The sequence below is a fragment of the Castor canadensis genome, chromosome 10 (assembly GCF_047511655.1).
Source record: "Castor canadensis chromosome 10, mCasCan1.hap1v2, whole genome shotgun sequence".
Lineage (NCBI taxonomy): Eukaryota > Metazoa > Chordata > Mammalia > Rodentia > Castoridae > Castor > Castor canadensis.
In genome coordinates this window covers 117,348,105-117,373,263 of record NC_133395.1, presented here as the reverse complement: position 1 = coordinate 117,373,263, position 25,159 = coordinate 117,348,105, and the positions used below count along the sequence as shown (strand labels likewise).

Genomic DNA, 25,159 nt, shown 5'->3' with positions numbered 1-25,159 from the left:
TTAAAAGGTAACATTTGTTAGAGTTGGATTTGACATTCATCAATTTTTTTCATTTCATAATGAGGTTATAGCTCAGGGATAGTACTATTGCAGGTCTGTATCTTCTTGAAATGCTAAAAGCTTTAGCTTGTTGATGGCGTGTGATTGTGTTTATGTTCACATATAAGTGGCTTGAACATTTGAATGTATATTTTCCCCCTCTCTTTCTAGTTGGACTGATCCAGAGGTTTCTTGTACTTCAGATTTACATACCCCTGGGACAGGACTTCTCCACTGAATTGCTGTAAGATATATAGAACTTCTTTGAATGTTTTATGTTATTAGACATTTGATCAATTGCAGTACCAACAGTCATTAATTGCAAGTGGCAGTTTTTGCATTAAATAGCAGTGACTTATCAAGTCGACATGAAGTAATTAAACTAATTTAATCGTATTTCTTAGGTATCAGTATACTCTAGGCATTTCTCTAGGGAAAGAAAGCAAATTTCATGTTTAAAAAGATATCAAAGAATTATGATTTTGACAATAAATATCCTGTAACATGGAGAAATATATCATTTAGTGAGATTTGGGTTCAAGTGAAGGGTAATGTTATATTTTATACTGTTTGCTGTTCAAAACTATGGTTGATTTAAAATTATTAAAATACCTAATTTAAATAATATTTATAATAGTTCGGATATTGGTTCCTCCTCTCTACATATAGACAGTTTGGAATATACCTTGCTAGATTGTTTAGCAAAAAATGAAAATATACAACTTTTACTCCATTGAGCTATCTATTGTGTTGAGATACTGTGCATGAAAATAACACTTGATTTGTAGACTCACATACAATTGAATTGAATATTATCTAAGATTTCATTAATACATTTGTAAACTTTAGATAAACCATTGCATTTTCTAATTTTTCTTTGTAATTAATAACTGTACAAGGTTTAAGCTTAGGCTTTTATTTTTTTATACTGGAACAAAAAATTTTTCTTACTAATGCAGATAATTTTGTACTAGTTGTACTGGTGCAAGCTAAAAAGGAGAAAAGAGCTTTCTTAAAATGAGAGTATCATAAACTTGTGATTATTCATTTCTCTATTTATATAAACTGAGATATTAATGACTGTGTTGTTAAAGTATGAATTTTAGCTGGTAAGATGCAATCTTGTTTTCTTGAATGATAAAGGAGCGTTAGAACAATTTATACCTTTGTTTTATTTCACCTTAAACCTCTTTAAGCTTCTAAGATCTTTTATGTTTTGCCATACTCACCAAGATTCTTTAAAATAGTTCTTAGAGTAAGAAGACCAAAGCATTATTTGATGCTCTTATGTACCACTTTCTGGCTCTGCAGAAAAAGCGTTTTAAAGACTCCAAAGACATTCTGAAGGTACAGAGAGTACCATATAAAGCTTTATTTTCAGTGCAGAGGAGAGTGGTTTCTGAAATGGAAGAAGGCAAATTATATTTTAAGCTTTCAAAGCTCCTTATATAGAAATCCAGTTTAGCTTCCTTTATTCTTATGATCTCTCTTCCACCTGTACTTTGAGCTTCCTCAGAAGCAATGATGGAGGTGGTGCCAGTTGGCCTTGTAATCAAAGCTGTGCAAGAAACTTGGCTGAACCTTAGAACAGAATATTTTGCCAATGAGACCTCTTTTTTTGATGCAAAATTAACTTTTATTTGTGCCCACAAACACTTAAGCATATCATCAAAGCCTAGGCAATATGTCCTTTTAACTACTTTAGTAACAAAGCTTTAATTATTGAGAAGTCAACAAGTATCTCAGTTTAACTTAGTCCTAGTAGGAGAGCAGCTGCTAACATAAGCAAACCTGACTACCTCTTTGTTACCCTATTACTAGTGCTCTTGGTCTGTTTAAGGATGGGAAAATATATTGAGAGGTGTTGAAATTGATTAGATTTTGAATTCAGTTCACTATAATCATTGATTCCTGTGTTCTTATGTGTTCTCATACTCATATGGACAAACATTTCAATTTTCCAAATGGTTTTATTTTTATAGTTTTAGCAAAATAAATGTCTTCTGGGAAAAAGTTTTAATTATTAAATAACATGGGGAAGACATTATCTGTCCTGACCTAATGAATTTATCAGATTAATCATAAGAAAATATATTAACTCTGTGTTTCAGTTTATTTCTAATAGATAATCAGAATATTTTGCTGTAATAGGAAGTAAAATGTCAGAGACCATGTTTTCACTAGAAGGAAACTAGAATGATGAGTAATAGATTCTCTTTCTAACCACAGCATTTTTTATTTTTTTCTTCCTTAAATGAAAGGACTTTCTTTCAGCACCCTTAGTGTTTAACTGTGTTTCTAGCAGCATAGCTCTAGGCTATTTTAAATAATACATTTCTCTAACAAGCTGGGAAAGTCACACAGCAGAAAGATATCTGGCTTCTAAAATTTTCCATTGTCAGAGTGGGAGAGGCATTTTGTTTCACAAAGGTATATCTTATACATCAAGGGGTTTTCATAAGTGGAGTCTTGCCAGCTGGTTTATGAACTTAGTAATCATTTCCTCAGCCTCTTCCTGTGTCTCTCATGCCCACTGGATGATTACCTTGCTCAGGAGGAGATTATACATGTGGGTTAGTGGATGCCTTAGAGCCAACAACATCTCTGCATGAGGAAATCACTCTCCTTCATTCAGCAAACACATGCCTGAAGTCCTGTTGTTGTCAGGCAGCATGGTAGGCATGCGGGATTTGAAAAACCTTCAATCTGAACACCTCTCCCCCCTTACTGCTACCTCCGTGATTGCAAAACAGCATCAGAGTTCCCCTGAATGGCTGTTCTAGCTTCCCACTTGACTTCCTGGCTTCTCTCATCTTCTTTCAGTCTAGTCAACACAGAGCTATCTTTCTGAAAAAACAACTGAAATTCCCACTGAGCCAAGGATAAACCTCCGAATCCTATACACTCACCTTCTCCATTCTCATCTCATCTTATACACGCTGCTGTGAGCTCATGATTTGTCACCACACTGGCTCTTCTCAGCCTCAGAAATTTTTCCCTTTTATTGCCAAGTGAGGTCTCTTCTTAGAGTCTTGTGCACAGGTACTTTCTGTCCCCATCTTTTTGTCTTTTTGCCTAGCTAACTCCCTCTGAAGCCCTTTGCCCAAAGGCTTTTTTTTTTTTTTTTTTTTTTTGGTGATACTGTCCAAAGATTTTTTTGATCCCTTCCCTCACCCAGCCACGTGAGGTTCATCTCATATGCCATTTTCTAGCACCCTGATTCTTTCCTTTATTATAAATCTAAAAGTGTATACATTTAGTATACATTTTGAGTATACTTTGAGTTGCATGATGACAGAGATGTTCAACTCAGCATGATATTCCAGCATTTATCACAATGCCTGGCACAGAACAGACTGTGAAATATGAATGAGTGAGCAGGATGAAGGGCAGACTAATGAATGGGACTAATCTCTATCCTCATATACTTTATTCTCAGGATGAAAGATCAGTTCAAGTTTTGGTAAGTGTTATGATGACATAAGAGCAAGATTGGTGGGAGAACATGTGAAATGTGAGGTAGAAGAAAGAGTGTGAACTGATCTGCAGTCAAATTCTTCTTCACCTCTGGGGCTTTGGGAAGAATCCTTAACTTGCCTCACCCATGGGATGAGAGTAATAATATGTCACAGATTTGTCACAAGCACTAAACGAGAAGATTAGCATATAGCAATAATAATGACTAACATTTGTTAAGCACTTTCTATGTATTTAGGCATTAAATTATTCTAAGTACATTCATTCTTTTAGCTCAATTAATCCTCAGAATAAGCTGTGCGATGATCAAAATTAGTACCTGTTTTATCATTGAGGAAGCTGAAGTCCAGAAAGGTTAAGGAATTGGCTGGAGTTTGTAGACCTAGTAACTCTCAAAGCTAGGATTCAAATACATAATCTAAACCTAGAACCTGTGCTGTGTACCATCATGCCAGGCTGCCTTACTTGTAGATACTGTTATTTTTCTAATTTTACACATACATGAGTAGTAGACGTATAGTTAATGTTTATTTGGATTCAGTACAGATAGAAGTACTAAGGGGCTTTGCATAATAGTTTTACAATTAGAGTTCGGAGAATGAAAAGTCTTTCATGCTGAGATGTTTTGTGTTTATCCTTTTGAGAGATAGCTGCCTGACAGCTAAATAAAGAACTTACCCAAGTCTCTCTGGTTTTGTTTTAGTTCTTTTTATCTTCAATATGATAATATTCACATTAGACTTGTTTTAATGAAAACTAAGAAGTAACTTCCTCTTCTTCATTGATTCTATAGCGTTTAAAAGTTATGTTATTCAAAATCTTGCTCCTGTAGGTAAGTAAGATGGCTTCTGAGTTCCATGAGCTGACCAACAGTTAAGCAGACGCATTACATCTTGTATGTGGGGCAAGGAGAGTACTTACCATGCTAGCACACATACACTTAGCAGTAAAATAATAGACTCTTCTTTTTTGTTTTTGGTGCTGGGGTACCTCAAAACTCGCTAGGCAGGTAGCCACTCCACCAGCCCTTTTTGCATTGGTTATTTTTGAGATAGTATCTTGCTTTGTGCCCAGGCCACCTAGACCACAATCCTCCTATTTGTGCTTTCCCATGTAACTGGGATTACAGGTATGAACCACTACTCCCAGCCATTGGTTGAGATGGGGTTTCACAAACTATTTGCCCAGACTGACCCCAAACCATGGTCCTCCTGATCTCTGCCTCCCAAATAGCTGGGATTATAAACTTGAGTCACCATGTTTGGGTGCACCTGGCCCAGAATCCACTTTTATTTCTCTTTCAGTGTTGAGGTATCAATCCATAAGACTCCCCAGCTTTTCACAGAAGTTACTATGACTTGCTTATTTTGTAGTATTAGTGCAGTCTTCTTTTCCAAAGCATTTTGGTGTAACTGTGTCTGTTTGACTTGAAGATAAATGATTGAATAAACAACAGTTTTTTAAAAATTCTTTCATTTTTGTGTTATCTTCCAAACTGCATCATGAAGGCAGTAGCAAGCCAGTGGATCCCTGTGTGGGGTTGGTAGGTGTTTCAGAGCCTGGAGGCAGACAGCTGTGCACAGGAGGAACTCCCTAGACCTACGCTCTTGGAAAAGAACCAACTGCATCTTGAAATAGAAATCCATTTTGCTATATTTGATGCCACCAATCACACTAAATGATTTTGGAATATTACATTCTTGACAAGGATTGCTTTCATTTTGCTGATTATTGTTGATCTGCATTAGTTCTTTTCTCTATTCTGATTTTGTCATTATCTCAATGAATTCTGGAAAGCATTTTATACTGTTATGCCTCTAGTGAATTGACACTTCCCCATTTTTACTCAGCACAGCCAGTGCTTTTCCAATATATAGTTTGAAAACTATGAAAGCCTGTGTGGTGGACATGGTGTGCTCTTTGGAGAGGTTAGGATGCATGGACTGTGGTCCTAGAGATGAGTATTGCTGCGGGCTGCACATATTGAGCCCTTAGCTGTTTGAGGACTGCTTGTGTTGGAATCTGATAAAGGTCTGAAGCAAATAATAAATTCTTTAAAAAAGAGAGAGCCCTAAAAGTATACATAGTCTTTACAAATTTTAACAGATCTGTTGTGATCTCTGTGTTACAGTAGTCTGAAATTGAAACTGTGTGAGTGGAATTTAATGATTCCAACTTGGAATTCAGTCTAGGATTTATGATACTCATTCCAGAGTTTTTGTCTTTTTTCTTTTGTGCTATCCAAGTTCTGTGGCTTTGGGATGGACACTTTGATTCTGTTTCTTAGTTCCTTATCAGTGGATGGTAATGTGAATTCTTTTATTAATTACTAGAGATAATTGGCAACAAAGGGTTTTTTCCTAAGAAAATTTAGGAAGTTTAGAGCCACATAGACTTCAAAGTTTCAGTTTCTGTTTCTTAGAAAATTGGAACATCCTACCAAACAAAGCTTTAGCTCAAGCTAATTTAATGGGTTACTGTTAGGTCACCTTTCCTATATTGCTATTAGTAAGTTATACAAAGAAGTTAGAAAAGACATTTAATAGAAATTTTGGGTCCTTCCACCCTGTTGAATTTGCTCCTTCCTCTCCTTCTGCATGCTGTCAGCAGGTTCTTTGAAACTTTAAATCAAGTAAGGTGAATATAGCTTTACTGGTGCAGACCTGTCTTTTTCATATGCTATCCATCTTCTTCAGCCTCTTTAAAGCCACCAGAGTTGAGAGAATACCTAAATTTGGTATCATTAGGTCAGAGTGACATTGGTAAGGGCTTTTGAGATTGTGTCCATTTAACCAAGCACCACTCTTTCTGTGGAAAATTTGCTTTGTTATCTTTTTGATCATTTTTTATGCCATCCTTTGAAGAAAATATTGGTCACTATAAGCTCTTAAGTTATCTGTGAAAGAGATGTTATTCAGACGCAAAGTATAATTATGTTATTCAATGAAATTTTTTCAGCAAAATCTTTTATGTCATCAAGTGAATTTATCTCTAAACTGTGTTTGATACTGGGCAAAAATTGCCAGTATTAAATTCTTTTAAACAAGAACTATTGTATACTAATAGAGCGATGACATTGCAAGTTTCATTAATGTTTGAATGCATCTCCTGTCTAACTCCACCTTCTATTTTTTCTTTTTAAAATCATCAGTATTTAAACCTCATTATTTTAATTATATCCAATTAAATGTACTTGCATAATCAGTATACTTTGTTACATGCATTAGTAAAGAGAGTACTTTAAGATGCTTTGCATACTGACTTTCTCAATATATTAAATTTGCATGTCTCAAAATAGGTTTGCTATAGAAGTTTTAGACAACACACGTGGCAGGTATATAAATCAGATGCCATATGCTTTAGCTGTTAAGCATATGTTTGTAAAAAGTCTTTTCTTCCTGTATCTCAGTTTGGTTATTTTACTTTTCTAAATTGTTTTTATACTGTTCTTTAGATAACCTAGATGTATGCTCAAAGCCAAAGTAAAATATCAGCAAAAGAAAAAATTGCACATATACAAATATATGGAAGTGATCTTTCCCTGTAACAGTCATAATAAAAAGCCTTACATTTGGTTAAGTACTGTGCAGTTAATAATTGCCATTTCAGTTATGAAGGCACAAGTCAGGGTCCTGTGAAAGGTCAGGTTGTAGACTCCGGAGTCCCTGGCTCTGCCACTACTTATTGGCTGATGATCCCAGGCAAGTTGCTGAACCCTCTGGATGTCACAGCCTCATCAGCAAGGATGATATTAATACCTACTTATTAGATAGTTAAGTGCACAGTAAATATTTATTTATAATGTTTGTATCTCTAAGGTAAGAGATATTTAATTTTTGTAAATTGCTTTTCTGAAACATTTTATGACAAGTTTGGGAATGTCTGTGAAATATCCATGGTACTTGTCCCTGAAGAAAGATGGAAAAAGCAGCCTTTCCTTGAGAGCTTGCCTAACTATTGACTCATGCAGATTTTCTATCAGGAAAGAAAAGATGAACACAAACAAAAAAAAGAGAGATAACTCTTATTTCTTGAGTATGAATGCTAGTGATCTTTTTGGTTGTTTTTTCTTTGTTTTGATGCTAGTTATCCTTTTAAAAGACAATTGTAAAAATTTCTGGTATCAGAGTCTTGGTGACAAGACCAAGTGTAGCACCACAGATAGTGAAGAAATAGGACCTGGCAAAAATAAAGCAGGTGGACTTCCAATTACCTAAGGCATAATAACAGGCCTTTGCCATTTCCTACTTCCACTCCACCTTCTCTAACAGGGATGATTTAACATGACTCACAGAAAATCACAGATTCCAAGTGCTCTTCTTCTTTTATATGGCAGAGTCAGACGGCTGTTACTTCAGTGTCATCATTCATAGATTTTTTTTGTTTATTTTCTTTTTCTTGTCAGAAGAAATGTCTCCTCTGGTCTGGTTTCATTTACTGTCATTGTATTTTATTTTTATTATGGTAGTTAGCAATTCAAAATAAGAATAATCTGATACATCTACAGGAGGATATAATATGTATGGCATGGACCCATGAAGTCCCATTTATAAGAGACATAGTAATTTAGGACATTTCCATTAATGGGCCATACTTAAACTATTATAATATGGGGAGGGCCTTGTTAATAATTAAGATACATCATGGGCCTCATGATCAACTTTGATCAAGTTTGCCAGTAATAAATACAAGGAGAATCCCTATAAAGGGAAGGTTAGTGTCCCTAAGGTTCTTGATTTTTATAATTTTTCCCATTAATTGTTGAGATTTTTAATGTGGAGATAAAAATATTTTAGAACTTTTATTTGAATTAATAGAAATGGATGGAGCTATGTGTAGTAAGTGTATATTACACTAGCACTTATATATGTCTGTTATGGCATTGTATCACATAGTTATCTAGTTATTTATATATCCCCACAATCAACTCTCCACCTCCAGCTGGACCATGAGACCTTCAGGGGCCTAGGTACCTCCTTCTCAATGAGTCTATCATTGAACTTGGAATTTCTAAACCCTACTTATATAAGACATTGCCCAGATGTTACAATAGATGGCAGCAGAGTTAATTGAACTTAGATAATTCTCACAGACCTAACATAGTACCTGACACATAGCACATCAGTTAATGCAAGCTTCCTTATTTCAGTTAATTCTAATTCTTTGTATTGTTAGACTCTCTTAGGTCAGTTTCAGTTTGCTGTGTAGTATATTTTTTCAGAAGGAAAAAAAGAGCAGTGATACTGGGGGTTCAAAATTGGTACAATGATAACATTCATGTTTAGAATTTCCATTCATAGAAATGAACACTTAAAACTATCTAAGATACTGCTTTTTAGATGGACCTACATCATCTCATTACATGAGGATGGAACAATTCACCCTCTTTTTTCAGACTTACATACATTGTGATATGCATATGTTTGTATGTTTTATATGAATATAGGATACCATTTCTCCATCAAAAGGTTAAAACCCAGTGATATAGGTCAGCCTTCTCATTTAAATTGGATCATAATATCTAGTTAAAGAAAGTTGACATTGCAAATTTTGATCACTTTTAAATTCTGTGTTTCAAAGTACTCTGACATCTTTTACTTTTAAATGGTTATCATCTGAATTTTAAGTTGTAAATTTTAGACTTGGGCACACTAGGTTTATCAGGATTTACTGTAGCCCAAGCATCTTCATCCAGACTCCCCACAGAGTTGGTGGTCACTGAGCATCCTAGGCTTTTCTGGATCTGATCTCAGGCACATCTCTCTCTGTAACTCATTCAATTCCCCCTCCTTACTATAGCCACCTCGGTGCTGAACACCTCACATATTCTTATGCTGCTGGCTCAAGTGTCTTCCCAGCCTAATCCCATGTCTCCACCTTTTATAACCCTAGCCATTTTCTTTTTTCCTACAGTATTGGGATTTGAACTCAGGGCCCTCACACGTGGTAGGCAGATGCTCTTCATGCTCTACCAGCCCACCCTAACCACTCTTAAAGGACAACCTTAAATGCATACCCTTCATTAATACTCCTGTGTCCTCCAGTTGCAGTGACTCTGCTTCTTCAGTGTCTCCATAGTTGCATACAGGATTATTCTGAGGGCAGAGACTACATCTTATTCATCATTGTGATTCCCACAGCACTGAGAAGAATAATGTGTGCATGGTGAGTCCTTAATAGGGCCTGTTCCATTGCATTGTACTGAAATTGAAACGTGTTGAAATGCTTTCAGTAGAAAAATAAATTAGAGTAAAAAATAAGATGAACAGGATTAGCTGCCTAATCCTGTCCAGCTCTCCTTTCTCAATCTCTCATTCCTGGAAAACTAATGACTGGGCCCTAATTTGCCCTTGTACTTGCCCTGCCATGTGTAAAGAAGTTTCTTTTAGTCACACTTCTATGACAGGATGATAACTATATCAAAGAAAAAAAGGCAGGAAATATAGGTGAGTAGAAATGATTTTCTTTAATTTTCTCTAGATGGTCATGTATGTAGGAGTATATGCAAGCAGATATTTTCAAAGCTGGACTAAAGCTATGGAGCACCACACTTGGCTCTTAAATGAACAGTGTGTTTATAAGCCTGTAATAGAACTCCCCAAAGACTACTTTAATTAAGACCAAGTAGTCTGCCCTTTTTATTGGAACACTTTAGTGATCTTACATTTTATATCTACTTCATACTTAAAAAGCTATTATAATAAACTGTTTAAAACAATGACAGTGACATGGAATTCTCAATATGGTTGTAGGTAGGTTGCATTTATTAGCAATAAATAGGAACAGCTGTTATGTTTCATGTACTGTCTTTGTTATGTTTATGTACTATCTTTTTTCCTAAGGTTAAATGCATTTATAATGGGGAAAATAAAATATCTCAGAATTACCTAAAACAGTATGTGATTATCGATATGCCATAAACAGTGGATTTGGAACAAATGTACAAATTCACCATATTTTAGAAACTGTTGTGTTAGCATATACTTTTAAAAACTTTAGCAGTTCAATTCTCAATTGTTATAGGGAGTCTATAAATCTTATCTAGTTCCCTATTATTTATAGGAAAAAAAAAAAAACCTGAGGCCCAGAGAAGGGTTATGATATTCCTCAGGTTTCTTATTAACCAGGACTAAAGTTCCAGACCCCTGACTGTCTCTAGCCTCTTCTTGATGTCTTTGTTGCCTTTTAGTGCTTGAGTTGCAAAAAAGGTGAAGATGTGGTATGATTTCATAATCATGATTTATGACATTTTAAAAGTGAGTTTATTTCTGCAAGTGCTTTGGACTCTCAGTTGCAAAAGAGTAATTTGTTACCATAATCCAAGTTTCCATGCTCTCTCACGTCTGACCTCCAAAAACCATCATCTGTGAGATAAATTATTTGTTCAGGTTAGAATTAGCAAGGCAAAAAAACAAAACAAACCCCCAAAACCCAAATTTTTAAAATGATCATTTGGCATTAGCTCTTCAAGTGGCTGCTTCAGGAAGCCATGTGGCTTTACAGAGTGATTAACACAAACCCACTGAGAGTGATGCACAAAGTATCATGATACAGAGGGGAATGGAGGATATCAACCTCAGCATCTGGGGACTGGGGAGACTGCAATTCAAGATCATGTGCATGGCCAATCAAATGTAGTTCACTCTGGTTCCAAGTATGAATACACTTACCCACATGTTTCTGCCCACAAGGGCATGCTGGGGTAGTGTTGAGCAACACCTCAGCCCTGCCTGTTATCCTGTCTCTAGGGAACATAGCCTAAGAAGGTCAGGAGAGAAACTTTGCCCAGCACCAGCCACATTCTGCTCTTGCTTGTTCCATGAGCACTTCAGCTGAGAGGAATTTTGTGCTGTTCCAGCCACAACCCACTCCCAATTGATCCGTGATAGGCACTAAGCACCGTTGATTATCTCCACACCTTGTCTGATCAAGTGCTGCTAACACAAGTGGGTGTGACTACCACAGAGGGGATGCTATGACTCCTCCCTTCCCGCTATCCCTTCTTCTCCCCATGAATGAGCTCACACCATTGTGTAGTCAGAGAACAAAAGCTTCAGTTCTCTTACCACTACCAGTGCAGCAGTGCCAGAAACCCTGACAAGCAACAGAGCTAATATATCAACAATACCTGAGGAAATCTCCATCATCTAGTAGGGACCACAATTACCACTGCCTGAATAGCCACACAGGGTTTACCCCACAGATTCTGCTCTCTATGCAATACCTGCCTGAGCTGCTAAAGTGTCCCTACTTTTATGTGACTTGCCAAGACAGTGGGTCTTACTGACTCCAATATAGTATGCACTGTGTTCAAATTCACTAATCACAGCCAAAGAAAGCTTCAGGGAGATTATACTCTGGTACCCAGCTCCAAATAAATTCAGCATTGAATAACAAAACAATATCCCAAGACACATCTTCAGGAAAAACTGCTTACTAAGAAGACCATCCCATTAAAGTGGTAGAGCTATCCATTCTACCAGATGCACAAATATCACTATAGGGACACAAGAAACATAAAAATATATAATACCTCCTAGAAATTGTAACTGAAGTAATATATTCCAAAAATATTTAAACAGTTGAAATGCCTGATAGCACACACCTTTAATGCCAGCACTCACGAGGCTGAAGTAGGAGAATTGAGAATTTGAGAATCACCAGACATCATATATAGTCCAAAAAAGAATTCAAAGGCATGATTTTAAAAAGCTCAATGAGATCCAAGATCCACAAGAATATACACAAACAGTTAAATGAAATTAGGAAGACAATGCAGGATCTGAATGAGAAATTCAGCAAAGAGATAGGGATTTTGAAAAAAGAACCAAACAGAAATCTTGGAAATTAAGAGTTCAATAGTCAAAAAAAACCAAAATCAATTAAAAGCCTTACAAGTAGATTAGATCAAGTAGAAAAAAGAATATTAGAGCTTGAAGACAAGTCTTTCATAATATCACATTTAACCAGAGAAAAAAGAAAGAAAAGAAAATTAGAAAGAATGAAGAGTTTTCAAGATCTTTGGGATACCACTAAATGACTAAAATCTTCATCATTAGCATATCCAAAGGAAATAAAATAAATGTTAAAGCCATAGAAAACATATTCAATAGTAATAAAACAAAACTTTCCTAATTTTGGGAAATGCATGAACATCCATACACTGGAGGCTTATAGGACTTCAAATAGACCTGACCAGAAAACATCTTCACCAGAACATAACTGTAGTCAAACTGTCAAAAGGACATTAACAAACAATTTTAAAATCTGCAAAAGGAAAGTGCCAAGTCAATTTAAGAAGAACCCTGTTAGACAAACAGTAGATTTCTCAACAGAAACTCTGCAGGCCAAGAGGACATGGAATGACATATTTTAAGTCCTAAAAGAAAATAATTTCCAATCAAGATTACTATACCTGCAAGACTATACTTCAGAAGCCAATGAGAACTAAAGACCTTCCAGCATAAGCAATAACTGAGGGAACTCATGACCACCAGACCAGCTTTACAAAATATGCTTATGAGAATCCTACATCCAGAAATGGAAACTACATAACTGCCATTATAATAGTTCATGAAAGTAAAAATCCTGCTAAAAGACCAGATACACAAAAGAGAGATAGAATAGAATCAGCTGTTATCAATTCACTAAACCATCAATCCACAAAGATAAGAAACAAATAACATATTCAAAACAACTAGAAGAAAATCAGTGGTATCACAGACATAAGTCTGTAGCTTTCAATAATAACTTTTAACATAAATGGGCTTAATTTAAAAGATTAAAAGATAAAATACATTGCCTATTAAAAAACTCACTTCACCATAAAATACACACAGATTGAAAGTTAGAAGACAGAAAATGATATTCCAAGTAAATGAAATTCAGAAGCAAGTAGGAGTGGCTGTATTATGTATGACAGAATAGACTTTAAGACAAACACAGTAAGAGACGACAAAGGGGGTCATTATATAATGATGAAGGGAATAATTCATCAATTTTCAAAAACACAACATTGATATAGTGCTATTTTCTATGTTATAGATATACTGTCTTTCATAGAAATTATGTTTTTGGTCCACAATTGCATAGAATATATAGCTTGTATGTGTCTTTAGTCTTAATTTGGAGTGACTCCTCAACCTGTTTTTGTATCAATGACATTTTTTTTAAAGCACAGTTATTTTATAGAATGTCCCTTAATAGAGTTTGTCTGATGTTAGCTTATGATTAGATTTATTGTTATACATTTTTGGCAAAAATACAGTGCAAGTGATGGGTCCTCCTCAGCATAGTTGCTCAGGAGTCATCTGGTGCTTACAAGTGATGTTAACTTAGATCACTTGGTTAAAATGGTATCTATAAGGTTTCCTCATAGTAAAGTTACTCTTTACTTTAAAATTAGAAAGTCATTTATGGGGACATAATTTGAGACTGTGTAAACATCTTGATTCTCATTAAATTTTCATTCACTAATTTAACATAAAGATTTTTGCTTGGACTATTTATTACTATAATGGCTACAAAATAAAGTGAATTTTTAAGTTATTGTCTAGCAACACATGTAAGAACCAAGTATACTAGGCTTTGGTAGGTTGTTTGCTAAATTTTTCTCTTCCTAAAATTGTCTGAAATGTGTTTTGGGGGTCTCCCCTGCCTGTGAGTCTGTGTGCCTCTAGTAAAACTGATCATAGTACACCTCCTAGAGGGATCTTTGATTGATAGGTCAATTAACACATTCTACTTATTTAGTCACATTTATTCTCTTAGAAGTGGGAATCTAGCCTATGGTGGGCCAATCTGAGTGAATTTTAGTACTCTTGTTTGAGATGCTGTACTTGGAGCATACTGTTTCCAGCTGGTACCTATCCTGACACTATGAGGATAAAATCAATAGTAGATAGCAGATGGGGAAAAATACAAAGAATTTTGGTTGCTGATGACTATTCTGAACACCTAAATCAGTCAGTCCTGCAGCTATGTGTTTTCTAGTTATGTGAACTAACAGATCCTATTATGTGAACTAGCTTGAGTTGGATTTTGTTAACTTTTGGTGGAAAAAAGTGTTATAACTCCTACTATCAAGTAAGTAGTAATAGCTATTTTTACCTGGCATTTAAAAAAATGATAAGAAGGATAGATAATACTTTTTAATATCCAACAAAAAGAAATGAGCAGAGTTTTTTATTTATTTCCTTGCCAGCTTAGTGATAGAACTATGGCATCAGTGTAGATCCCATATGCCTAAGAACATGAGTCAGGTTGTAGAGTTTAGGTTCATCTGGACTCATTTCAGTTAACTAAACCAACCTGAGTGAATGAAAACACAGTGAGGGTATCAGATGAAACTCAAAGACAATATGCTGCTGGGCCTGGAAGCCAGTACTAGAAAGCCTTGAACACACTCCTTCTCTGTCTTTCCTCTTAGCTTTTTCTGTTTCCACTACACTTACAGGCTTACCAGGCAATTTCAAAATATCTAGCCAGAGAATATGATTGTTTTAGTTTGGGTCAGGCATTTATCCCTGTTCAGTGGAGTAGTGCTTAATATAAAAGATGGTTTCAGATGACACGGCCCTGCAGGTAGGATTTTGGGGAGTCAGGAAAAGACTCTGAAGTTGGCTGCTAGAGAAACATTTATGGATGCCATAACCAGCTGAGGGTATTGCTGAACATGGAAAAACTTAATTCATGATGCCTTTCTTCTTCCTCTCAGGACTGTAGCCCCTCATTGTTCGCCTGTTTTTCTCATTTGAATTCTTGATAAGATGCTAACTAATAAGGTTCTATAAGGTTCTGACGGTTGGATTGTAATCATTTCCAGGGTTTTTTTCATTTTACTAAGATAGTGCTTCTCAAAGTACAGTTCCTATGCCAGCAGCAGCAACAGCAATCTGGGAACTTCTTAGATTTGCCAATTCTCAGGCCTCACTCCAGACTTCTGGGGGTAGGTCCAGCAATCTACATTTGAATGAGTCCTCCAGGTGGTGCTGATGCGCTTGAAGTTTGAAAACCACTGCCAGAGGGAATTCTTGGAAAGCCACAAGGTGGCCAGAACCCACTTCCTGCCAACATCTGGCCCCAGTCTGGCACACTGATGCTGCTTGAATTCAATGTTGGCTAAGTATTCCCCACCCATTGCTTCACAAGAAAACCCTAACATCTGACTTTAAAGTATACATCAGACTTCAACAGTAGAGAGGTTGCTGTCCTCAACTTTAGACCATCTCTGTGAGTTAGCCCCAAGAACAGACCACCATGTTTTGAGCCTGTTTTAGATATTTTTCTGCTTATGGTGAGGCCTTTTCTAACTTCCTATTGTAAGACTGTGTACTTTTATTCAAAGCTTTTCAGGAACACAACTGATTGCTTTAGTGAGGTAAATATGAATAAATTGCTATATGTGCAATAAATTGCTATATGTGCAATAAATTGCTAGATGTGCTGTTGCAGGAGCCCACTGCCGCCTCTTGCTTCTCCATGTCCTTACTTCTCCTCTCTCTTACCTCATTTTCTGCTGCTTCTCATCCTTCCTCCACCTTCCCTTCCTTTTCTTCTCTTTCCCCTCTTTTCACCTTTCTTTATTCTTGATCCTTATCTTCTATATCTTTTTTTTCTCTTCTCATTCTTCCATTCTCCACTTGCTCCTCTTCCTCCTCTCACTGCTACTTCTAGTAGGGGTAAATTTGCTCAAGAAGAAAACACGAATGTTTGAGGGCCATAGCAAGTGGTGAATGCTATTTCTGCCATCTTGGTTGCTAAATCTAGACATCTTTAGATACCCAAGGCCCCCTCAGAGGTATCCAGGGTGTAAGACCACAACCTTATGCTTTTCAGCTCTCAGTCCCCTCAATCTCTCTAGCCCACTCACATCCCAACCCTAAATGACCATACACTGTCGTGTACTGCTAAACATATAGTAACTAGCTTTTTGGGTGGGGGTGGATACTGAGGAATCCTAATGCTCAGCATTTGCTAGTTTCCATGATATAAATACTCACACCATGACTGATTTCAAGGTATTAACCTGGCATTGCTCAACAGGCGCTGAGTGGAGAAGGTTGCAGTAGAGTCTCCCAAATCAGTGAAACCTGTCCCAGCATACCACTAAGGAGGGGTTCCTATGTAGCACTGCTGCCTTCACCATTCTTGCAGATGTCTCGGGTTAGCCATTAATAAATGAATTACTATAATTTGAAACATCAGATGTCTGTTCACTCCTTAACAGACATTCCTTTCTAAGGACCACCATTGAAATAATTAAAAGCAGCAGTATATAATAATTGCCACAGCAGTACCTTTTAGTTTGATTAAATGAAATCCAACTGCAAGTACTGCCAAAAAAATTTGCAAGCCTTTCATTGACTTGCAAACTGTTCTCCCTCTTGTGAGTCAGAACTTGATCAAAATACCTCTTGAATTGACATCACTTTTTGGATTATAGATGTCATAAAGCTTCAGTTAATATTCAGTTAAGCAATAGGCTATCATCCACCTTATCTCTTTTATTTGCATTCTACATTATCTTGGTGGATTTTTATTATTTTTAAGTAGCTTCACATTATGTTTTATGATACATTTCTTCCTGCAACAGTTTTGCATACAGATGGAAATGTTGGGAATCTAGTTTAAGGCTGATGTTTTTTTTTTTCATTCTGTTATGTGATTGATCTGGTCAGTGAACAAGAAATTCTTCGAGGCCATCCATCACTCCAGGCAGCAGCTGAGCTAAACCTTCTAACTCACTGCTTCCAGTCAGTCATGCAAGATTTGGGTTATAAATATTGAATGTGCAAACAACTGTTTAAATTAGCTGTCCTATCTGTTTTATGCAATTTCAGTAGAAAAGCAAGCTGATACATTGTTTAGTGGCAAGAGGTAGAAAACAGTGAATTCAGTATTATCCTTTTATATGTCACTGAATTCATCCTGTTGGCAAATATTTAAAATAGTTGGATTAAATTAATTCTCACTACCTTAAGTTAAATTAGAAGTAAGGCAACTGAGCATATAATTTATGTAGCTTTTTTGTTTTTTGTAGTCAAACAGTAGAGAGACTGATAATAATATGTAGCCATCTGTCATAAATACAGTACCCAATTGTTAAATGCTTAGTTCTGTGAATTTTGTTATATCTTTGCAATAACAAAAATAGCTTAATATTTGAAAAATATTTGGGCAGGAAGGAAAATAGCAGCTGGCTTATCCTACCATTTCTGTAAGCATCTAGAATATTGAATATGTGCAGGTGTTAGTACTTCTGCTACTTGGAGTTATAACAAGTGTGCATACTTTCACTGGTATTGACATCATAGATAAAATGCCAGCCATTTGTAGTGAGTCCTAAAAGCTTTTTTGTATGTAATGAATTTAGGTAAACTTCCAAAATTGTTAATTGTGTTTTAAATATATTCTTCAAATTAGATTATTCATGGAACATCCTTTCAAGTAGAAAACATGTGTCTAAGCTTATACTAACAGCATAAATGAACTACTGCTTCCCAAAGAGGAAATCATTTGTCTCCCTTAAGAGACCTGCAGGGTGTTCACCAGCATGTACCTCTTAGTAGTTGGATTGCAACCTCACAGACAGGTTGGGCAGGATTTTGCTTTACTTTCCATGGCATGCACTGCTCACTTCTTGTTGATAACCATTTCCCTCCTCCTCCTTGACTAGAATTTTAGTCAGGATAGCAGTGAGTCCAGCTAAATAAACTCACTTTTCTAGAATTCCTCATAGGTAACAATGGCCATGTGACCTACTGCTGGCAAATGAAATGAAAAGGAATTTTCTGGATAGAATTCCTCAGAAAGCTTTTCAAAAGGGAAAGAGTTAGCTACTTGCTTCTTCAATCCAATATCCTTTGATCCTTTGCTCTCCTCTCCCTCCCCACTTTTTTTTCCTGAAATGTGTGACTATAATGCATGGAATTACAGAATAAATGGCATATTGGAACAGTGGATAGTAAAACCTTGGTCCCTGGTGTTATGGAGCCACTAATCTACCCTGAATTGCCTATCCCTGGACTGGAATGAGTAAACCTCATTCCTGTTTAAGCTACTATTTGTCCGTAGTACATATAGCCTAAACATTCTTAACTGCTGCTATACGTCTCTTTCTAAATTAATATTCAGCATTTCCTGAAACCATGCATCTTGTTTTTGTTTTGTTCTTGTTGTTTGCAGTACTGGGTTTGAACTCAGGACCTTGTGCTTACCAGGCAGGTGCTCTACCACTTGAGCCATGACCCCAGTCCTTTTTGCTATAGTTATTTTTTGAGGTCTTGCCATTTATGCCCAGGCCAGCCTAGACCACAATCTTACTATTTATGTTTGCCACATAGCTGGGATGACAGGTGTGTACCAGCATGCCCAGCTCTTTTTGGCTGAGATGGTATCTTGCTGACTCTTTGCCTGGGCTGGCCAATCTCTAAGATTACAGGTATGAGCCACCACGCCTGGCCTTCATCATGTTTTTTAACACACATTCTATTTTGGAATTACAAAAATCAACTTATGTCCTTGTGTGGGACTAAATTGAACTAACTTTGCTTTTTATAAACCTCCTCATTTACAAGTGTAAGAACAGTATTAATGAATAAATTTAGTGATAAATATTGTAACTGCAAGGAAAAGGTCAGGGCATTTTCTTAATCTTATCTCTGAAACCTTATTTTTCTTTTTAATTTTTAAGAATTCTCTTTTTTTCTTGATCATTTCCTATCTTTTCTTACCTTTCAGTTCTCACAGTCCACTGGAAGAGGCCCAATGTAGCATTATAAGTTCTAGAAATATTCATCAAAAATGTAAACCTGGCTTTGTTTTATTTTACTGCTTGAAAGCTTTCCATGATCTTTGATGGTCAAGGCCTTTTATTCTGGCTGTGGTTGTCTTGCCCAAACACCTTTGTTGCCCGCTCCTTTTCTTTCTCTCAACATACTCCCTCAGCCCTGTGCTGAGAATACCGGACTGTTGGTAGGCTCCTGACACCGTCACATACTTTTGTTCTTTCACATGATTGCTACTCCCTTCACTTCTGTGCCTGTTCTCTCATTTCCATCTGTGAAATCACACTGATTCTACAAAATTGAGTTAAAGTGTCTTTCTCTGTGAAGATTCTTCTAAGATGAATTAATAACTACTTTATCTTCTGTATTTCCCATAACATTCTTTTTATGCTTCTGTGATAGCATTTATTTAGTTGATTTATAGTTATTTGCAGGTCTTTCTTTCTAGTGGACTGTGACTTCCATGAAGAGATGAGTTATATTTTATTTTGCACCTCCAATATCAAGTCTGTGTTTGGAAAAGAAATACACAAAAATGTTAGTATGTTTTTCTAACAAGAAGATATAAATTTAAACTCTCTGTAAGTCTCATTGAGTACTAGGATTATTTATCTGTTTGTTAAATGTATCCCTGTGAAGAAAATGCTGCTGGTGATTAAATAGTACTCATCAATTACCTAACAAATAATTGCCTACTTGGACCATCTCTGCATCTCCTTTTATTAACCCTGATTGTGGTTTACTTCTGTGGTTTTGGTTTTTTTTTTTTTTGATTACATGCTAACATTGTGTACAGTTGCTCCTCAGTGTCATGGGATTGGTTCCAAATTCCCTGCAGCTACCAAAATCTGTGGATGCTCAAGTCTCATATAAAATAGTGTATGTAGTATGTTCATATAACCTACACAAATCTTCCCATATATTTTAAATCATCTCTTCATTACTTATAATACAATGTAAAAACTATGTAAATCATTGTTGTAATGTATTCTTTAGGGGGTGACAAGGGGAAAAGTCTGTATGTGTTCAATAGAGACACAATATTTTCACCATGTATTTCAACCCACAGTTGGTTGAATTCTCAGACACAGAACCTGTGGATTCAGAGGACTGACTGTATAAAGAAAAAAGCTTGAAATAAAATCCAGTTACCTCCAGAAAAGAACATGCATGCCCATTCCTCATTTAGGCCAATGGAGGTAAAGGCTGAGTCAGCCTACTGCTCAGCTGAATTTGGGCTTTGTTGTAGCTTTAGTTTGATGCAATTCATTACTGACTTCAAATCACTTGAGGACAAGGTCAGATCTTTCTCTTTAACTTGAACTCTACTACAGGTGAGATTTATTGATGCACAGTCAGATGTCCAAACTGAACATCTTTCTCTGATTATAGCCAGATGCCAGCCCTAGGGCCATTGAGTTCTCTGTCCTGCCCCTAGCATTCTGTGCCTTGGGTAATCTGTCCTTCCCCTGCTCCTGACCTGAAGTTACTGAGAAAGGCTGCTCCATACTCTGCAAAGGCCTGAAATTCTTTGGGGGAAGTCTTTTTCAGCTCTCTGACCACCCCCCCCCCACCTTTGCCCCAGTCCTCTGGCAGCTGAAATCCCAGAGTGCCATGAATTTCTGTCCAGTCTCCTGTTCTCAGTGTATTATCCCCAGCACCTGAAGATCCACGGGAAAAAGTTGGCAGGCAGGTGCAGACTTGCTTTGTATTGGGGCTTCTCATGATTCTAATCCCTTGCTTCAGCCCACATGCAGCTGTTAAAAGTTAGGCTGATTTCTTGTCTGTCTTCCGCCCTACTAGATAAGAACAGCCAGAGGTCTCTCAGTCTCTCCTTGTTCATAATGGGCTCATTTGTTTCTGGGATTTAGTTCATTTAGGTCTTTTTGTATCTCATGCCCTGATAATTTTTTAATTGTGATTTTATAGTTATTAGGCTTGTTATGGATCTGGGATGAGAGTAGCAGTCTTTTACAATTAATAATATAGCCTCCTCTCTCTCCCATCTATTCATCTATCCTTCCTTCCATCCACATATGTATGTATATACATACACAGTGTTACTCATATATTGAAATACACAGAAATGTAGGAATTTTAAAGGCATTTTCATTGATGAGTAACTGTCCTGTAAGCTTCCTCCTTGTCCTACATCCCCAAATTACCAAAAAGTTCTTATTTACTATTATATCTATAGAAGGAAATGGTTTCAGCTTTCCTAAAGAAATGATATTCTCATCACTGAAAATTACATTTGTTTTCATCTAATTCCATGTATCTAGAGTATTTTGCAAAGGAGGATTTACTACTTCATATTGTCTTTTAGGCATCATCAAATCTAGAAATGAGAGTAATCAATACTGAAATTTGATTAGTTCACAAATAACATAGTCTTTATTGACCACCAAAGAAGATTAAGAATCAGATGATGAAAACATTTAATTACAGTAATGTATTGAAATTTTTATGACAATAAGAGCTAACGACAACTCTATGACAGCTATTGTCTATCTAGAAATACAGTGGGGGAGATTAAGCAAAATATTATCAGTATTTTCCTACCAGTTTGATTTATCTTATCTAAAGGTACATAAAATGACTGACTACAAATAGGAAGATTAACTCTTATAAAAATGTATGACAGCAAAATTCATACATGATCTACTTAAAGTATATTATAGTCTTTCAACAGAGTGGTATTTGCTGCAGAACAGTGTTTGAAATTTATCTTCTGTATCAGTTAGCATCTTTTGCATAGCAAACTATTCCAGTATTCATTGGCTTAAAAATATTATGTCCTTTTTTTTTTTTTGGCAGTACTGGGGTTTGGACTAAGGGCCTCAAACTTGCTAGGCAGGCACTCTACCACTTGAGCCAGATCCCCAACCTCCAAAATATTATGTCTTATTTCTCATGCATCTGTGGGACAGGTTGGAGTTGACTGATCTTGGCTGGACTTGGATGAATGAACATGCTTGAAGCATGAGCATGATTGGGCTTGGTTCTTCACTGAAGTTTGAACTCCACTTATGTTCATTCAGGTCCAAGCTGAGGAAATAGAAGGTACCAAGGCCCTTCCATGGCAATGACAGAGACACAACTTAGTGAGCAAAAGCATACAAGCCCTTTTGAGATATAGGCTTAAAACTATCTTACTATCCCTCTTACCACATTCTGTTGATAAAGCAAGTTCATGGTCATATCTAAATTAAGTAAAGCTATACCAAAAGTTAAGAAACAAAGAATATACCCTGCCCAAGTGAGAGGGCTGCTATAGACTTCTGTTTACCACCTGCTGTACATCAAAAACTGATTCAGGTTGTTAAGATACTTCAGAAAAACAAAACAAAGTTCCCTGGTGTCACAGAGTTTATATCCTTTCTCTTTGTAGCTTGAGCTCCTTGTCCTCAAACTGGATCACCATCTCAATCTTAGGCTCATTCTACTTGAAAGGGTTGACAATTGAAGCCCTGTCATGTAGCTATCATGGGACTTTCATTAGGTGGGAACAGCCAGAGTTCTGACAAGTAGGAATGTTTAACAAAGAGAGAATGTCAGTTAGTCCAGTGTGTCTGCTCAGTGAGCTGCTTCTATGTTTAGTTTAAGCAAAAGCAATTTTGAAAAGAGCCCTTAGTAATTGGGGGAATTGAAAGTGAAACCAGAAAGCCTTCATTCTGTTGTAGGCACTGTGTTCTATTTTATTACCTGTGCTTTTCTTTCTTCCTGCAGCTTAGTTTCACACCTCTCCTGTAATGCTGTACAGTAGTGAAATTGAGATTGACTAATTTTTAGTATCATCAGACATAGTTTATTTAGTCAGAGAGATCAATTGCCCCATTTTCAAATCATGTCTGGAAAATAGATAACATATCTTCAGACTTTTATCCCAATAAATTTTTTTTTTAAGATTTCATCTGTCTGTGTTTAGACTTATAACCACCCTCAACACTGTATCTCTGAAATCATTAACTTGGATCTTTGATGGGTTGTACCTATGGCATATGTCTGTTGGTTTGTAAAGGTAATGATAGTAGTATAAATACAATCCAACTGTAATAGCAGACTATGGCTTGCTATTCTGAAACACATCTAACTTGCCAAGTATACTTGGTGTCTGAATCTCTTTAATAGATTGCATAACATCTACAAACACCAAGATTTTTTTCTGGCTAATAGACATGTATAGCAAATGTTCATTTCCTTCCCTCTTTACTAAGAGCTTCTGCAGAACTGTGATAGATTGCTTGCCCTGCGTCCACCCATTGTATCTGCTGTCTTGGAGGGAGAAAAGGGGAGAGGAGAGAGAGAGAGACAGAGATACACACACACACACACATAGAGAGAGAGAGAGAGAGAGAGAGAGAGAGAGAGAGAGAGAGAGAGAGAGAAGCAATTAGGTTGTTATATTGCATAAAATGAGTATCTACCTTCAGATAACTGAGTGTTTCATGATTCTTAAAGCCTTGTAACTTTTTTTTCTTCCTTCTGTGTGGCATTTTTAGTGTGATTAAGCATTTCTCTTCCTCTGGTAACTTTTGAAATGAATAAATCTTTTCATTTTGTGGAACCTCAGTTTCTATATATGTTGAAGAAGAAAATGCCTAGTTAATACGGGTATTGCATCTGATAGTAAATAGAAAGTGATTTTTAAGCTGGAAAATTGCTAATTCTTACTAAAAGAAGGTTATGAATGTTCTCCTTTTCACATAAACTTTCAGTAACAGCCCTTTGGTGAAGGAGGAAGGTAAAGAAAAATAGTACCAATCCCAATTGATAAGCCCCAAAGCATTGATTTGACATCCCTTATTGCACTTGAAAAGCACACCAAGAATATAAGATTTATGGTTGAGATAGGAATAACAGAGCATAAAATTCAGCACTTTCTGTGGTGCTAGTTTGTGAGTAGCTTATACTATTTTTTTGTTTGTTACAGCAACCAGATGTACATCAATATCTTTCTGAAATCAAGCCTTTTTAGAATCAAGCCATTTTAGTTATGCCATTTAGAAGCACTGTTTTTTTCCCAATGGCTTTTCTTTAGAAACTGGAGATGTCACTCTTAGGGTGAGATCATGTATCCCTTAGGAAGGAAGCTAATGTTTGTTTTGTCAGACACTTGTGTTAGCATAAGTTTCTCAGCCAGCTAAGAGAACTGGGGCCCCAACTCAATTCTGCCAGGCTCTGTGTTTTTTCTTTTCTTTTTTTTCTTTTTTCTGGTAATGGGGTTTGAACTCAGGGCCTTGTCCTTGCTAGGCAGGCACTCTGCCATTCACCCAACCCACTTTTAGTTACTTTTTAAACAGGGTCTTGCATTTATGCCTGAGTGGGCTTGGACCTTGATCTTCCTATTTTCGTATGCCAAGCATGTGGCACCATACCCAGCTTATTGGTTGAGATGGGGTCTTGGAAACCCTACCCCGCTGCTGGCATGGAACCAGGATCCTCCTAATCTCTACCTCCTCAATAGCTAGGATTACAGGCATGGCTGCCACACAGGCCCATCCATGTACTCTTAACTTCATTATCCTGCCTTCTAGATAAATGATTAAGATGGTAGCCAATCATGTGGATTTTAGTACACATAGGGAATTTTAAAATGCAAAGTTACAGCATTGTTTAATACTTTGTCTTTTCAATTGAGAATATTCTGAGTTTTGGAATCCTTTCTTTACCACATGTCATTTTTTTGTCCTTCCTCTCAAGCCACACTAATTGGCAGAGTACCTGGGAAGCCCCTGACTTCTATAATCACATCAGGTGCTTCCCTTTCTGCCCAGAGGCCACTCCTGGTCAGAAGCATTGGCAGCTAATTCTCCACTGTAGAGAAGGCTTTCGTCCTTGACTAGCAGGTTTGT

General features: G+C 36.6%; 1 protein-coding gene across 10 annotated transcripts in view; it reads left to right on the top strand.

Annotated features, from left to right (window-relative positions):
* The window catches only part of Cfap20dc (CFAP20 domain containing), a 205,875-nt gene that overhangs the window by 14,268 nt on the left and 166,448 nt on the right, over positions 1-25,159 (top strand). For 6 of the 10 annotated variants that reach the window (XM_074044080.1, XM_074044082.1, XM_074044079.1 and 3 more), the window contains one exon: positions 211-283. The exons of 3 other annotated variants lie outside the window; for them this stretch is intronic. In XM_074044080.1, coding sequence (XP_073900181.1) covers positions 211-283 — 73 coding nt within the window. Of the gene's footprint in view, positions 1-210; positions 284-24,927; positions 25,154-25,159 lie in introns of those variants that run through there. One more of the 10 variants, XM_074044085.1, reaches the window with a different exon arrangement.